The sequence below is a fragment of the Saccopteryx bilineata genome, chromosome 7 (genome assembly GCF_036850765.1).
Source record: "Saccopteryx bilineata isolate mSacBil1 chromosome 7, mSacBil1_pri_phased_curated, whole genome shotgun sequence".
In the NCBI taxonomy this organism is placed as follows: domain Eukaryota; kingdom Metazoa; phylum Chordata; class Mammalia; order Chiroptera; family Emballonuridae; genus Saccopteryx; species Saccopteryx bilineata.
Genome location: NC_089496.1, coordinates 48,014,624 through 48,030,870, shown reverse-complemented (window position 1 = coordinate 48,030,870; position 16,247 = coordinate 48,014,624). Strand labels below are relative to the sequence as shown.

Here is a 16,247-nt window from a genome sequence, read left to right as displayed (position 1 = left end):
GTATTTGTTCCCGTTTTGTTTTTTTATTTTAAAATAAGATATGTGCAGTGTGCATAGGGATTTGCTCATAGTTTTTTTTTATAGTCGGCCCTCCAACGGTCTGAGGGACAGTGAACTGGCCCCCTGTGTAAAAAGTTTGGGGACCCCTGCCCTAGATAACCACCAATCTATGTTCTGTCTGTACGTATTTGATTACTCTGGATATTTCATATTAATGAGATCATAAAATACATGGTCTTTGTGGCTGGCTTTCCCTGCAAACCAGGAGAACCTCTCTGATTTCAAAGGATTTGTAACTGTGAAGCCAAAGCAGGAACACTAATGCTTGAGTTGCATTAACTCTATGAAAGATGGCCATGCTGTCCCAATACCTCTTTCCTACTGTCTCCACTCTGACCCCAGGCTCAAACACCTTGCTGTTGAGGGCGAGTTTCTGAAAGGCATCGACAATGAAATTGCAGTCAAATGCTCTACCACTGAGCTATACCCCCCACTCGACAATGAAATAACACGGGCAGATGATACGGTGACAGGAAATGATTTGACTTTGGGTGATGGGCACACAACGCAATCCAACAGTTCAAATGCTATAGAGATGTTTACCAGAAACCTAGGTACTCATATTGATCAAGGTCACCGCATTAAATTTAACTTGTAAGTAGATAAAATAAATAAATAAAATACAAAAGAAAAAAAAATAAATGCACTGAAAAGTCATTGGAGATTTTCACACAGGAGAGCAATGTCTCTGATTTATGTTTTTTAAAGACCAAGAATTAAATATATGATTATGACGCTCCATTAAGAGCATGAATGTCTTGGTTAGGTGAGGTAGACTGAGTGTCACAATACACAGCACGGGGGAATATTCCATTCAGCCCTGTCTCTGGGATGCCATCATGACCTAAAAGGACTCAATTAATCTCTTGGAAGGGGAAAGTCCTTTTGCGAGGCAATTCCTGTTGGATGATGTCCCACACAGTTGGCAAGAGTGTCTAAAACACTTTTCCTTCAAACCACCTCAGACATGGTAATCCTGGAGGATTCAGGCACTGCATCTTAATTGCTGTCACCGTAAACAGTTGCATCTGGCTGCTGGGAAGCCAGACACGTGAGTCCGTGTTCCATACCAATGGTAACTGGAACATCATTTTCCATTATGTTCTGACAGACAAATGATTAATTAGCACAATCAGCATCTCTCCTTGAAAATGGCCATGGATCAGTGTGTTCCTCTCCATCACGTAATTGAATCAGGGCCCACACACCTGTTTCCACTTCCTTTAAACAAACACCTGCCCAATAACCAACACAAAGCAGTATTAGATCTCAACCTTCCCTGTGCATAAGTACATCTTTCAACCTGACCTAATCAATGCTGAAAGCTAGGAAAACATAGGTCTCTGAGAAGACAGTGCGTGATCCTCACACGGAATCAGCTCAGGCTCGCTCAGGCGGGGTGACAGCGCTGGCATAGCTGCACTGCGGAGTGACTTAGAGTTGGGCTCTGGGGTCGGACCAGCCCTGGCTCTTGCCTGGTTTTCCAGCAGGGTGACATTGAGCAACCCCTAGTCTGTGTAAGTCTCTGTCCTCATCTTTAAAATGGGCGGCCCTGGCCGGTTGGCTCAGTGGTAGAGCGTCGGCCTGGCGTGCGGGGGACCCGGGTTTGATTCCCGGCCAGGGCACATAGGAGAAGCGCCCATTTGCTTCTCCACCCCCACCCCCTCCTTCCTCTCTGTCTCTCTCTTCCCCTCCTGCAGCTGAGGCTCCATTGGAGCAAAGATGGCCCGGGTGCTGGGGATGGCTCCTCGGACTCTGCCCCAGGCGCTGGAGTGGCTCTGGTCGCGGCAGAGCATCGCCCCCTGGTGGGCAGAGCATCCCACCCCTGGTGGGCGTGCCGGGTGGATCCCGGTCGGGCGCATGCAGGAGTCTGTCTGACTGTCTCTCCCCGTTTCCAGCTTCAGAAAAATACAAAAATAAAATAAAATGGGGATAATGAAGTTTACCACAAACGTGAGTTGTTTTCACGTATAGAAAAACAAATGCTAGCATATTTTTACTCTAATAAGAGAACACTAAAATCACTTAGGTTGGCAAATTTCAGTTCTGATTAAGATAGAGTAGATGCTCTGTATTGTCTTTTTCACTGATTTCAACTAAAAGTCCTGAACACAATGTACAAAGACTCTTAAAAGTATGACTCTTAATAGCAAGTCAACTGGGGAAGAGAGTACAAAGCTCAAAGAAGCAGCTCTGGGAGGTGAGTTTCTTCCCTCCCATATTTCCTGGCTTAGATTTTGGGGCAGCCTGAATCTTGAAACTGTGAAATGGAAAAAACTGGAAGAAAAATCCTGTCTCTTGGGCTAGAGGGTTGGGGAAGGAGCCAATGGGAAAGAGCGATGTTACCCCTCTAAGCGCTATGTTAGACATGCCCAAGGAAGTAGCATTCCCGTGGCCATGGCAACAGCAGCAACAGAGAAGGTGGCATCAGGTACAGCAGCTCCAGCAATTGGGCACTGTTTTTCTACTTTGCCCTGAGGTACACCCAGTTTCAGGAAGTTCATTATTGTGCATGGATGCTAAAACCATGGTCTTCCAGGCAGAGCTATGAAAAGCAGCCCATAGGAATCAGAGAATGTGTGTGTGTGTGGGGGGGGGGGAGTTCACAGAGAAAGGTTAGCTGGAGAAAGGGATTCTTTCAATCTGTACATAAAGTGTTGGGCTCATCATGAACAATGATGCATAGAACTGGATCATAAGCAACATACTAAGGCATTGGGAACAAGCAGGATAGACCTCCACCCAGCTCTCAGACTGAGAGCCCTGGAGGTTGGAAGCACAGGGTAGGCCAGGTAGTACAGAAGGGCTGTGACAACTAAATTGACATTGTAACTATAGCCTTAAGGTGGGTCAGGAGTGTGGTCTGAACCTAACTTGGTTGACTGCCTACTAGAGCAAGCAAGCAAGCAAGCAAGCAAACAAACAAACAGAAAATCAGTACTCCCTAGAAAACAACAGAACAAAGCATCTCATAGTATAATAAGAAAACATCAAGGATATGATCCCAAATTACTCAATATACAAAGAACCAGAAAAATATAAAAACCTTTAAGGGGAAAAGTAATTACCATATGAAAACTCCAAAATGACCCAAATGTGGGAATTACTAAACAAAGCTTTTAACATACCTCTTATAATAATGATTCATGAAGTAAGAGTAAACACTGTTGAAATAAATGGAAAGATGAATACTTTTAGCAAAGAAAGAGAAGGTATACCAAAGATTTCCAGCAAAGAAATAGAAGATATACCAAAGAATCAAAGGGAACATTTTTAACTGATAGATACAATAACAGAAATAAAAAGTCCACTGGAAGACTTGAAAAGCAAAATGGAGATGAGAAAGAAAAAGGATCAATGAGCTTGAAGGCAGATCAATAAAAATTATCCAATCTGGAAAGCAGAGAAGAAAAAAAAGGTTTAATAATAAAAAAAAATAAACAGAACCTCAAACAACATCACAAGTTTTTATATCAGTGTCATTGCAGTCCTGGAAGGAGAGGAGAGAAAAACTGGTACAGAAATATATTTGAAAAAATAATGGATGATAATTTACCAAATTTGGTAAAGGATATATATATATATATATTTGTAAATATAAGAAGTTCAGCAAACTTCAACTAGGATAAACTCAAAGAAAACCATGCTCTGACTCATCTTAAAGAACAGAAAACAAAACAAAGCAAAACATCTTGAAACAGAGAAAAACACTACATTACAGAGAAGGGACCAATGATTCAAATAATGGCAGATTTTTCATCAGAAACCACAGAGGCAAAACAAAAAACAAAAAAAGGTAGAATAACATTTTTAAAGTGTTGAAAGAAAAATACTGTCAATGCAGATTTCCATACCCAGTGAAAATGCCACTAAGTTTAGTCCTGCAATCAGGTTTGATATTTTAAAATATATTTTCTGCACCAAATGCCCCAACCATGTGCTAGTATAGTGCTCAGTATGACTGATTCCAGGAAGATAAAGACTCAACTTCTGCCTTCAAGAAACTACATTGATGTCCGGGGGAAGGTGGAAATGTGAGCGATTATGTGCTATGTTGACATTGAAGTTAAGGACGGAGTCTATCTAGGATATACCGGAGACGCAAAGGAAAACGCAGTTGTCTCTATTGAGGTAAAAAGAGGGAACTAGGTACAGTTTCGAGAGGAGATTGTGTGTGTCTTGAATATTCCAAGGTATATCCCACTGGGTAGAGAAGCGAATGCAGTAGACACTCCAGTAATAAGCAGAAATAGAAACACAACTGGCACCGGTTTACTGGTATAGTTGAGTAACTAACATTTTTAGTTATTATATCACATGCACCCCAATTTCCAACTGCCAGACCCTACAGTGCATCATTTGAGGGCTGGATCCAATTCTTCCTGCACACAGAGCTCTCTGATAATCCTGGGGAACTGATTAGTGCTCCTTGAGCCACTTTCAACTGATGACTGATTATTGATGAATAAATACCCCAGTCCCACATCCCTTGGATCAGATAACTCTGAAGCACGTTCGCCACCGGGACTCAGATTTGCTAGGTGGACTTCAGTTCTGTTTTCCCGCTGTGGCTAACTTGCTTGATAATGTGCATGTTACTGATTTTCATCCCTTGCTTCTCCTACTTTACCATCACCTGACTTGTGTTTTTAGGGATCACGTCTCAAAACACTTCACCTTGTTCCTTGGTTTCACAGTCTGCTTCAGAGAAAACTCAAACTAAAATAGTTTCACAGATTAGGTGTCAGAGAATGTGGGGGGATTCACATATCTTTATAAAGAGAATGTTATAGGATGTAGTCACTATGACTTCTCATAGGTAGATGGAGATGTCTTCCTTTGAGCGTAAGTGAAGAGAAATCCCAGAACCTTATTTTATACAAAGCAAAGCAGTTCTCTTTATTTCAATAAGCCTGTATGGAGAAAAGGCTACGGGCGAGATCCCAAAATCAGATGTTGTGAAAGATATAAGCGTGAATAAGATTGTACTGGAACTTCCTGCCAACTACAAGAAAGGAAACCTATTACCTTTTTAAATTTCAATGAACAATCCCTAGTTTTATGAAGAGTTTTCAGAGAGAGCAAATGCATGGTGCCTGGCTCTACATTTATTCAGATTAAGTGGAAAGTAGGGAGCCGTTTTCTGAAACAAATATTTTGCAGAAAGAAGAAAACGCAGGACGGGAATTCTAAAGAGAGCTGGGAACTGGGGGCACAGATGCTAGGAGAGTGCATGTGTGCTGAGGAAGATGGTGTGGAGAGAGAAAAAGGAAAGGACGCAGGGTGGAAGGGGGATGTCCACACTCCAAGGAAGCAGTCAAGAGGAAACACCAGGACAGTCCAAGGGGTGGGAGGGCTCCACTGAAGCCATAGATTTCCAAACGGCAAGGAGGATGAAGGATGGGAGTGGGCTAGGAGGCCGTTCTCGTAATGAGTCATTTCCAAAGGAATAGCTTCTTAGTTTCCTTGTGAGGCAGTGACCTCCACTTGCCCATCTACCTATCCAAATTAGAAACTTCCCTCAAGGCGTTACTTTTCCCATGAAGTTTCCCGACTATTCCGTTCTTCATTAATCCCTTATTCCTTAAGGTTCCTGTAGTATGGAGGGAGGGCGAGTGCATTCAGTGAGTGTATGCACGTCCCCACGCTCGGCCTGTGCGTACACGTCTTGGCACTCAGCCTGTGCGTTCACATCCCCGAGTTTAGCCTGTGTACATGTCCCTGCATTGCACCGGGCTGGGGCCTCGCGAGCCTCCCCAGCTGGCTGGAAGCAAGAGGACAGCTCCGCCTTCCGCCACCAGCAGCCCAGCCACTGGGAATCTGCCCAGCTGAAGACCCCAGCTGTGCCTTCTCCACCAGGCAGTCAGCGGGACTTCCAAACAGAAGTCAGATCACAGGACAACCCTGCTTCACACCTGTAATGGCTTTCCATTACTAGATGGTTTCCATGTGGAACAAGAGTCCTGGCTCTCAGCCTCCAACATCGGTGCAGCCTGGTGGCCCACCCCTTGGCCTTCCTGTCCCTCCTCTCCATCGCCCGGGCCCTCGGCATTCGTCACTTTCTTCCTCAGGGCCTCACGCTTCCCATTCCTTTGGCTTTAAGTACCCAGAGCCCACACAGCTTCCTCTTCCTCCCCACCCGGCCCCCCCCAGAACCCCTCCTCAGCAAGGCCTTCCCGACCACCGCGCACACCCTTCACCCACTACAGCATCGTCACCCTGTCTCCGTCAGGGCGCCTGTCAGTGCTGAGATTTGTTGGTTGTGGTGGTCGTTGCTCACTCTCTCCAGTTCTCTGTGAGGAGGAGCCCTGTCTGCTCACAGCTCTGCCCCGGGCACTGGGAGAGGTCCCGGCACGTGGCAGGTGTTCACCACTACTCCGGGCTGGCCAGCGGACTCAGGGTTTCTCAGAAAGGCTTCTGTGCCTGGACTTTCTGTTGTCAGTCCCTCAGCCAGGCCCTCCTGCTACCCTGGTCTAAGTCGGGCTCCCTGTTATGGTCGGTCTTTCATAAAACCCTGTCATTTCCTTCAAAGCAGTTTCACACAGGTTTTACATTCGTATGTATTCATGTTTATTTTCTCCCCGGAGGACTGGAAGTTGGAGCCGGGCAAAGACTGAACACCGCAGAGACCTCGAGATACACAGCGAGTCCTCGAATAATATTCATTTTTTTCAAGGTCATTTCATTATGATGTTGATTAAATGCCATAGAAACTTAATTCTTGTTTTATATCAATTAGCCTCTGGTAAAATTCATTTCATTATACTATGTTTTGCTCCAAGTCACAGAACCTTCACATTGATGATGTGGAGTGGGGACTGACCGTCTGTCTGTTGGCCACCCTGTGTTCCCTGTGCCTGGCCCACAGTACCTGTTCACTTCTTCTGTACTGAATGAGAATGAAAATAGTCTGAGTTCCTCCCAGGTGCAGCCAAAGAGTGGGATACTTTTTAAAAATATAGCCGAGGAAAGGTTGATAGATACTTCTCCTTGGGGAAAATTTAGAGACCCGCTGGAAGGTGATGTTATATTTTGTAGGAAGGCCATCGAACCCACTCCGACCTAGAGGAAGACGTCTGACTCCTTGTCTCCCACAGGACAGTTTGACAAGGGGGCTGGACCTAGCTCTTCCCGAGCTGGAGGAGACGTCCTGGTGTGGCTCTCCCAGGTGGAAGGGGAAAAGGCAGCCGGCTGGGTTATTCCTGGGCAGGGCGCCCACTGGCCACCGTCGTCGGGAGGAGGGGCAGCCCCAGGGGTCGCGGCCGGGTGGGTCTGGGCACCTGAGATCTGGCCGTTTTCTTCTCTTGCCCGATCGTATGGGTGCGGGGTTGTATAGGAGTCGGGTGGTTCTCCTGTGAGAAGCTCAAGCTGCTGAAAGGAAAACAAGAACAACAAGAGTGGACAACTTACCTTGTTCCCACCAAATAGCCGACTCCGACGGTGGGAAAGGCATTCACTAGTGGCAAGGTATCTAGAGTGGGCTCGAGAGCTGGCCTCACATGCTGGCTGGGACCTAGCCCCCACTCGGTCAAAAGCTGTGTTCCTTGTTCTCCTCTGGAAAACGGGCTATTAATTCTCCTCTCTTATTTACAGGGTGGGAAGAAAGAGAGGCATGGGAGTCAGGTGACCCGCGTTCTAATCCCGAATCACCGCCAGTGAGCCACGTGGCCTTTAGCAAAGCAACATACTTCTCTGGACCTCCAGTTCTTTATGTTTAAAAGGAAGGGGCTGGCACACGATCCTGGAATCTGAAACAACTGCACCCTCAGGCTCTCTATTGAGTGCACCCCTCCTACGGTGGGCAAGACACAGTGCAGCTCCACCGCCCCTTCTCCGTACCAGCAGGATCCCTTCTCTGATGTGCTGAGCCCGGTCCCCTAACTGCAGCTCCAGCTCCTCCACCTGCCGCCTCAGGGCCTGGCGCAAGGTTTGCAGCTGCTCGGCCTCCTTCCTGCAGGTAAGTAACAGAAAATCAGATTTCACAGTCGCTGCCACCCGAGGGCCGTCCTCCCGTCTTCCTCTCAAGATGCAGGTCACTCCTCTGATATTTCTTACAAGAGAACGTCACCTTCTTTATCTGCGGCAGATGCAGGCATAGGGATATTATTACTAGGGTGGGTTTTCTTTCTTCTTTTTAAACAACTCCACGGCAGAATAATCTGCGTACCATGGCGTTTACCCATGTTAAAGAGTACAAGTCAGTGATTTTTAGTCAACTCGCTGAGCTGTGCAACCGCCTCCATGCGGAATCCAACACACTTCCAGCCTCCCAATAAGAACCTTCGTGATCTTTTATAGTTAATCCTTAGTCCCACCCACAACTTCAGGCCACTACTTAATCTACTTTTGGATCAGACGCTTTTAATCTATGTGAAAATTATGCAGATTTTCAAAACTCTTAATAAGCCCCGACATTTGCATTCACACGAGCTCATTTGCATTGATTAAAGATGTCCAGGCCCCTCTTCCTGGATGCTGCCCGCCTTCTGACCTCAAAGAGCCCTGGCCTTCAAGAGTAAGTGTCGCTAGCTAGCCAGCGGCTCTTGGACTCCCCCTGAGACGGCAAGAACCAGAACACGAAAGCCAAGGAGAGGCTGGCCAAGTTCTCTGCAGCCCCGCTCCCAGTGAGCATCCGTCCTGCCCCTCGGGTGTGTGGGCTGGTACTTGCTCTTGTGACTCCCTTAGATAATTACCTTTCCTCTTCTGACATGTCCCTGGTAAACAGCGCCTGCTGTCCTGAGAGGTGCTGTTCGATTTCCTCTAAATGCTCCCGGAAACTCCGGCACAGCGTCTTCATGGCCTCCACCTTGTGGACTGTGCACTGGGAACAATCAGAAAGAGCTCAGGGGGAAGTCCTTCCGGTTCACTGCCTGAGTTCACCGGGGGCGGAGCCTGCCGTCCCACCTGGGTTCACCCCCTGCCCTACTGCTAATGTGTGGGGAAGAGAAGAGGGAAGGCCCAGCTTCGGGCTTCTCTGAGCAGCTTGAGGCCGCACGTGGCTGGGACAGGAGGGTAGACGATGCTGGATGGGCCTTGGGGACATTATGTCCTGGAGACGGGAAGGCGGCCTGGAGGACTAGGGGACGTAGGGATGGGAGACTGTAGATAGAGGAGAGGTGGGGGAGGGCCGGAGTGCAGGCTTGTGTTTATTTTTTTCATTTTTCCGAAACTAGAAATGGGGAGGCAGTCAGACAGACTCCCGCATGCACCCGGCCGGGATCCACCCGGCACACCCACCAGGGGGTGATGATCTGCCCCTCTGGGGCGTCGCTCTGTTGCATCCAGAGCCATTCTAGCGCCTGAGGCAGAGGCCACAGAGCCATGCTCAGCACCCAGGCCAACTTTGCTCCAATGGAGCCTCGGCTGCAGGAGGGGAAGAGAGAGACAGAGAGGAAGGAGAGAGAGAGGGGTGGAGAAGCAGATGGGCGGTTCTCCTGTGTGCCCTGGCCGGGAATCGAACCCGGGACTCCTGCACGCCAGGCCGACGCTCTACCACTGAGCCAAACAACCAGGGCCAGGCTTGTGTTTAGAAAAGTTGAGTCTACCTCGATCAGCTTTGGTGCTGAGTACTGCCTCGCTCTGAATCTCAACAGCATTGAACACATCTGTCCAGATGGTTGTGTTTAGAGGGAGTCTTCTAAGGATATTTTTTTATTAGTCTTCGGTGGCTAATAAAAAAATGCCACCGTGGCTAGTGGTTGAAGCCTGAGGATCATTTCCAGCGAACAAGCCCTTCCACAGCGGGCAGGACAGACAGGCATCCCGGCCCGCTGTGAACTGGAAACTAGTATCTGACTATCCTCCCGGTCCTGATCCTTGTGGCTCCCGATGGGGATCACTCCTTACATCTTGCTTTCTCTGAATGCCTGTGCTTTTGCCTCTGTCTCGTTAACGGTCTTTTCCTGCAGCCACCATGCCCAGGCCATTTGTCAGCCACTCTACTGCTGACTTGCTGGGGTCTCACCCGCTACCTCTTGTGTTCCAGCCCACGGTGGCCCGTGCTCTGAATGGATCTGTAATCCGAAACCCCAGCATCCCTATTCATCTGACTCGGAGCCAAATGCTCTCTCTGCCTGGCCCATGGATTTCGACCTTCCTTCCTGATCAGTATGGCAGAGGCTGCTAGTTTCCTAGTCACTGTCTTTTTCCCCTTTATCCTTATTAGCCAAGTCCCATATCTTAGGGCAGTGGTCCCCAACCATTTTTTGGGCCACGGACTAGTTTAATGTCAGAAAATATTTTCACGGACTGGCCTTTAGGGTGGGACGGATAAATGTATCACGTGACCGAGACAAGTGTCAAGACTGAGTCTTAGACGGATGTAATAGAAGTAATATGGTCATTTTTTAAAAATAAAACATTGTTCAGACTTAAATATAAATAAAACGGAAATAATGTAAGTTATGTATTCTTTCTGTGCGGACCGGTACCAAATGGCCCACAGGCTAGTACTGGTCCGCGGCCCGGGGGTTGGGGACCACTGTCTTAGGGGCAGCAACGCATCTAAGTAAAAAACTACATTTCCCAGCACCCCTTGCATGTAGTCTAGCAATAAGATGGAAGTGGAGAGCATGAAGCTGGGCTTCTGGGAAGCTCTTTGAAGGAAACTGATTTCTCAGGCGGGCCTCTTATAATAACTGTCTCTTCTTCCTTCCATGGAAACCAATCCTACAGCCATGTTAATTCCTCTCAACCCTGCTTCTATGGAATCCCAGACTTCTTACCCTTCTCAAAACCACATGACCAAGGTCCTGGCAGCCTGATGGCTCCTTTTTTCCCCCACCAAATTGTCATAAAATAGAAATATTTTCCTAAAACTGATGGTTTTATATTGAAAACTCTCCACCATTTTGCTTGGAGAGTTTTGTTTTGATGATATCTTTTAATTTTTATATCAAATAACATTTTGTACAGCAAAACTCTCTGGTTCCTTTTGCTTTAGTGTGAATGCATTTCAGTTGGTTAGAAGAGTGTTTGAGGCATTACTGGTGTTAGCAAGAGTGTCTGGAAGGTGACAACAATTTAGCTCTTTAGACCAGAGAAGGTCTTAGAGACCAGGGAGGACTTCTTTTAGAGAGAAAGTGTTGTGACAGAATGTTCAACTTGTCCAAGGTCATAAAATGACAGATTTCAAACTCATCTCCCAGCTCATTTCTTTTTTTCTGAGTCCCAGCAGGGACCATGGGTGGCTGGCCACATAGAGAAATTACTTGTCCCTTAGGAATGACCTGATGAGTGGTCCTTGTAGATTCCTGTCAGGTGACCATGTTTTATGGACAGTGAGGCCAGGGACATGGAAATGTGGTGCTCAAGAAGGCTGAACACTGTAGTCATTGAATTTTAAGTTTCATCTAGTCACTTTAGGTTTTGTGATTGGGAGGTATGGGGGCTGGGGATACATACATAGCCTATGGCTCCCTGCGAGGGGAATGACAAGGAAAATTCTGAAACACTGCCATCTTCTGGTCATTTGGAAACTCTAAAATACATTTCCGCTCTAGAATGAGTATTGAAGGAGTTCCAGCAAAAAGGAAGCTCGAAGTAAAAACAAAAAAAGGGGGGGGGGGGTAGGGGGCCTGTTTTGAATTCTGTTTTGCAATATAAGAACTTGGTTATAACCCAATACAGTATAATGCAAGGTTTTCTCTAGTAACTCAAGCCCAGTAAAACAACTTCAATAGTAAGAGCAACATTACCCAAAAAAGAAAAAATGAACTTTTGAATTGGCTTGTATTACATTTTAAAGTGTGTATGTTTTTTTTTTTTTAAAAAAGAAAAAACCTAAATCATAAACATTATAAAATAATTTTCTAATATACAAAAATCTAATTTTTGATACAACTGTTTTCTGGAAAATTAAAAAAAAATTAACAAGTCACTGTGAAGAATTCATTTATATATAAGAATTTAATTATATCAGTAAACCACTATATATATCGATAACCCTCAAGACCACAATAATGGCAGGTACCTGTCAGGTGTTTCTCTGCACTGTCACATACTGCCAGGTAAGGCAGTGAGGTGGGGACATTTTTCTGAGTTTTTAACCTAAGATGCTGTTAATTTCAATATCTGCTTGGCACTCCCCTTGCCATGTAAGAGACGGCATCTGTCTCTGCCTGTAATCTTCACTCAGTCCAAGACCCATTTTCTAGCTAATCTGTTCACTGATCGTGAATTCTCCCACCCCCAACCAGCACCTAGCATCTTAGAGCTGTTCTCCTCCAGGACACCGTTCAGGCCGTACAAACCTGACCGCTCATGGCAGATGCTTTTTCTCTTTGCCCTTGACTTTGCTCTTGAGTTGACTGAAGTAGCCTCTTTTCATAGGTGAACGAAATACCTTATTTCCACTTGCTTTTCTGTGTGTGTGTACACCTGCACCGGAGTACAAATACACATGTGTATGTGTGTTTTGATTGTTTCCTTTGAGTGTCTGTTTGTGGTTCCTTGGATTTAAATAAAGAGAAACTACTTGTTGTCTAGTAAAAAATCAATTTGATATAAAAGTACCATTTTTGGGGGTATAATTTCAAGTTCTAAGAGGAGAGAAGGCTAAGTCAATGTGAGACAAGGTATTAGGAGACATGAGATGTGATACATACCCTCATCTAAACTGTTCATTGAAAACCTATACACAGGTCTGAAGTGGGCCACAAAACCCCGGTATTTTCTGCAGAAATCAGGAGGAACGTCTATTTCCAGAGGCCAGATCTCTCCACACAGCTGGGGCTACTCAGACCTAGGCTCACAGAGAGATTGTCTGGCCTCTGCGAGGTTACACAGCCAAGTGGATTTAAGATAGAGAATCTGTCAGTTAGACTGAACTGAAGTGAGGCTCATATGCATTCACGTTTATAACCTTACATATGGATTTATGTGAAGTTCTACAGCTGTCTGTAAAATGGGAATTAATACTAAAATTTGCCTTCCTTAATTCACAAGGTAATGGGAAGTATCAAATAAGAAGAAATTTGTGAGAAAATACCATAAACCATAGAGCACTCTGCCAACACTCCTCACGATTTGCAACGGGAAGGTATGGCCCGCGAGCTTGCACTCAGAAACAAAGGCCAGCCATCATTCCCGAGGGGTGCGATGTCGCCTCATCTGCCTCCCCGTCTTTGCAGAGGCAAAGACTTACCGAGCACAGCTCCCTCACCGCAGCGTCCTGAAGGACTTTCATGGTCTTCATGAACTGGGCTTCCAGAAGACTATGGGAGCACGGGCCATGCCTACAGGCTGAGGGCATAGGGCTTTGTCTCTCCAAGTGCCGGTGGGGCTGGTGATGGCAGCAGTCACAGCAGTGGGCAGGCACAGCACAGTCGATGTCACCTGGGCAGACACTGGGGCAGCCTGTGTCTAGAGGGACAGGTTTGGCGAGCGGCCAGGCCTTGTTACTTGGAGCTGAACGGCAATGCCAGGACCTGGGCTCACATAAATAAGTTTGAACAGAAACATCATTGAACTGTCTGGATTCTGTCCCCAGAACTGGTTCTGTTGTGATAGCAGGGTCACCCACAGTGCATTCTAAGGTTGTTCTTCTAGAATAAGTCCCCAAGGCCTCAGCATTCTGAGCAGCTGACACCAGCTTGGAGGTCACATGGTTTGTCACAGACCCGGAGCTAACAGCATCTGCATCAGCATTTGAAGGGAGGGCTCCTGTCTCAGCTTCTGCCCGACGACGTGGTACTGGACCCAAAGCACCACCCGCAGGCTTTGCTTGGGGAGCAGTACATCCAGCCGGCTTATCCGGGTGGGGAACGGACTTTGCAGGTGTTTGCGGAAGGTCAGCTGTGTAGGACGTGATTTCCCTGGGCTGGGGGACAGGCTGTGGTGGACGTTCTCGAGTCAGCAAGATGCCAGGACACAGTTTACTGCCTTCCACTCCTCTTGGGGCCTCAGAGTCAACACGGAGGAACTTGTCATGAGCATGATCCGTTCCAGGTGGCCTTTGAGACTCACAGTGGTGGCTTTGCATGTATACTTCCCCAGCTCCCTCAGGCCTCAGAAACCTATCCTTCCCTTCTGTGCTGTGGGTCACCCTAAACCCCAGAGGATGATCACATCTGCAGGTAATCGTGTTGCCACTGGCCTCATGTTGAGTTTGGGGTCTGGGCAGGGGCTGCCCCAGATGGCTGTCTTTGCTTGGGTGTTCTCCCCCGGTGGGAGCCTTGTCCGGGGCCATATCTGAGGTCAACAGTTCTGGTTGTCCCTCTATGGCCTGGAGCTGAGACTCTTTCTCCACCACAGATGTTGAGGACTTTTCTTCTACGGCGCTCCAGTCTTGACTTGAAAAAGATGTGCTCACCAGGCTCTTGGAATCAGACTCGTCTGACTCTTGCTGGCTGTCCTGGGCTGACCTGAGGTGTTGGCTCAGACCCGTTGGCTTTCTGCATCCATTCCCAGCAGGACTCTGGCTTCCGGGCAAGGCGGGCATCTGTGGAAGGAACCAGGATAAGGCAAAGGGGTCAAGAAGAGGGGGGAGGCACTAGGTTTAAGAAGTGCTTTCTTTCTGTCCTTCTCGTTACCATTGACTTAGGAGTCAGGAGCTAAGGGTTACAGACTCGGGTTCACATCAGTTACTGGGGCCTTCTTTCTATGAGGCTCAGCTTCTTCATTTAGTAAAATCAAAAGGCAGTAAAAGGGAAAGGAGCTGAGCATCCTGGCACCTTGTTTACTGTCCCCGGTTCCCCAGGTGCCTGTGGCCTGTGTCTTCTTAGCACTGGTTGCCCTTCCCGGCGGTGGCAGCACACTTTAAAACAGGGGTCCCCAAACTATGGCCCGCGGGCCGCATGCGGCCCCCTGAGGCCATTTATCCGGCCCCTGCCGCACTTCTGGAAGGGGCACCTCTTTCATTGGTGGTCAGTGAGAGGAGCATAGTTCCCATTGAAATACTGGTCAGTTTGTTGATTATATTTTCTTGTTCTTTATTTTAAATATTGTATTTGTTCCTGTTTTGTTTCTTTTTTACTTTAAAATAAGATATGTGCAGTGTGCATAGGGATTTGTTCATAGTTTTTTTATAGTCCGGCCCTCCAACGGTCTGAGGAACAGTGAACTGGCCCCCTGTGTAAAAAGTTTGGGGATCCCTGCTTTGAAGTTATATTTCCTTCACTCCCCTTCCAGCCCCTCAGAGGCCCACTACCTGCAGGGGGGGTGGTTCTGGTGGCTCCTCCAGGAACCCGCTGCTGTCAGACTGGCAGCTGTTGGCCCTGGTCACCGTGGCGCCTGTGGAACGAACAGAGAGGCCAGGCTGAGCGAAGCGAGGAAGGCTGACAAGACTGGGCCTCCGTGTGCCCGACATGCCCCAGGTCCCAGCAGATGCCTGCTGCCTAGAAGTGTAAATGAGCGAGACAAAGCCAAGGATTCTGTCCTTGATGTCAGAAGGTCCGTGTAAAACTGCGTCACTGGTTTCCTAGCGCAAGGAGTCAAGCATGAAACGGAAGATGAGGAACCAGCACACCTTAGAGCTAAATAAACAATGTGATCCTGAAGTACATCTTGACTCAGGGGAAGGAAACTCAGAAGGAAATGCATATGCCTTAAATGTCATGCCGGCAAAACAATAAAACCCCGGCTTCTACATCTGTGTGCATATATGTTGCAGTGAACTGAAGAGTGGTGTCCCTCAATCCCCCAAAGTCACATGCTGAAATTCTAACCCCAAAGTGATAGTATTAGGAGGTGGGACCTTTGGGAAGTTATCTGGTAACGAGGTCAGAGCTCTTATTAATGGGATTCGTGCCCTTATAAAGGAGACCCCAGAGAGCTCCCTCACCCCTCCACCGTGTGCAGGAAAGGAGCATCTATGAATCAGAGTGGGTCCTCCCCAGACACCAAATCTTCTGGCACCTTGATCTCGGACTTCTAGCCTCCAGAAAACTGTGAGAAATAAAATTTCTGTTGTTTATAAACCACCTAATATATGGTATACTGCTATCGCAGCCCCAATGGTTTAAGGTGTGTGTGTGTGTGTGTGTGTATGCATTTTCTTTTGACTAAATGTTGAATAGGGACCCCTTATGAGCCTCATCTGGACTCAATTTATGGGACTGAAAGTTCGTGCTCATGTTTTAGAACATTGCTCTTGTCATTTTGAGAGCCTGGAAGAGGCAGAGAAAAAACAATGTTCCATGTGACCCGTGGGCAGGTAACAATGGTGAGCGTGAGCATCTTGAAATTCT

The 16,247-nt window shown here is 47.2% G+C and overlaps 1 protein-coding gene across 6 annotated transcripts in view; it reads right to left on the bottom strand.

Moving 5' to 3' along the window:
* Positions 1-6,259: 6,259 nt before the first annotated feature.
* The window catches only part of ITPRID1 (ITPR interacting domain containing 1), a 125,201-nt gene continuing 115,213 nt past the window's right edge, over positions 6,260-16,247 (bottom strand). For 5 of the 6 annotated variants that reach the window (XM_066238852.1, XM_066238855.1, XM_066238857.1 and 2 more), the window contains exons 10-14: positions 15,209-15,291; positions 13,205-14,500; positions 8,754-8,881; positions 7,900-8,011; positions 6,260-7,431 (exon numbers count right to left, since the gene is read on the bottom strand). In XM_066238852.1, the coding sequence (XP_066094949.1) occupies positions 7,123-7,431; positions 7,900-8,011; positions 8,754-8,881; positions 13,205-14,500; positions 15,209-15,291 (1,928 nt within the window). In that variant the 3' untranslated portion in view covers positions 6,260-7,122. The remainder of the gene's footprint in view (positions 7,432-7,899; positions 8,012-8,753; positions 8,882-13,204; positions 14,501-15,208; positions 15,292-16,247) is intronic. The other variant, XM_066238853.1, reaches the window with a different exon arrangement.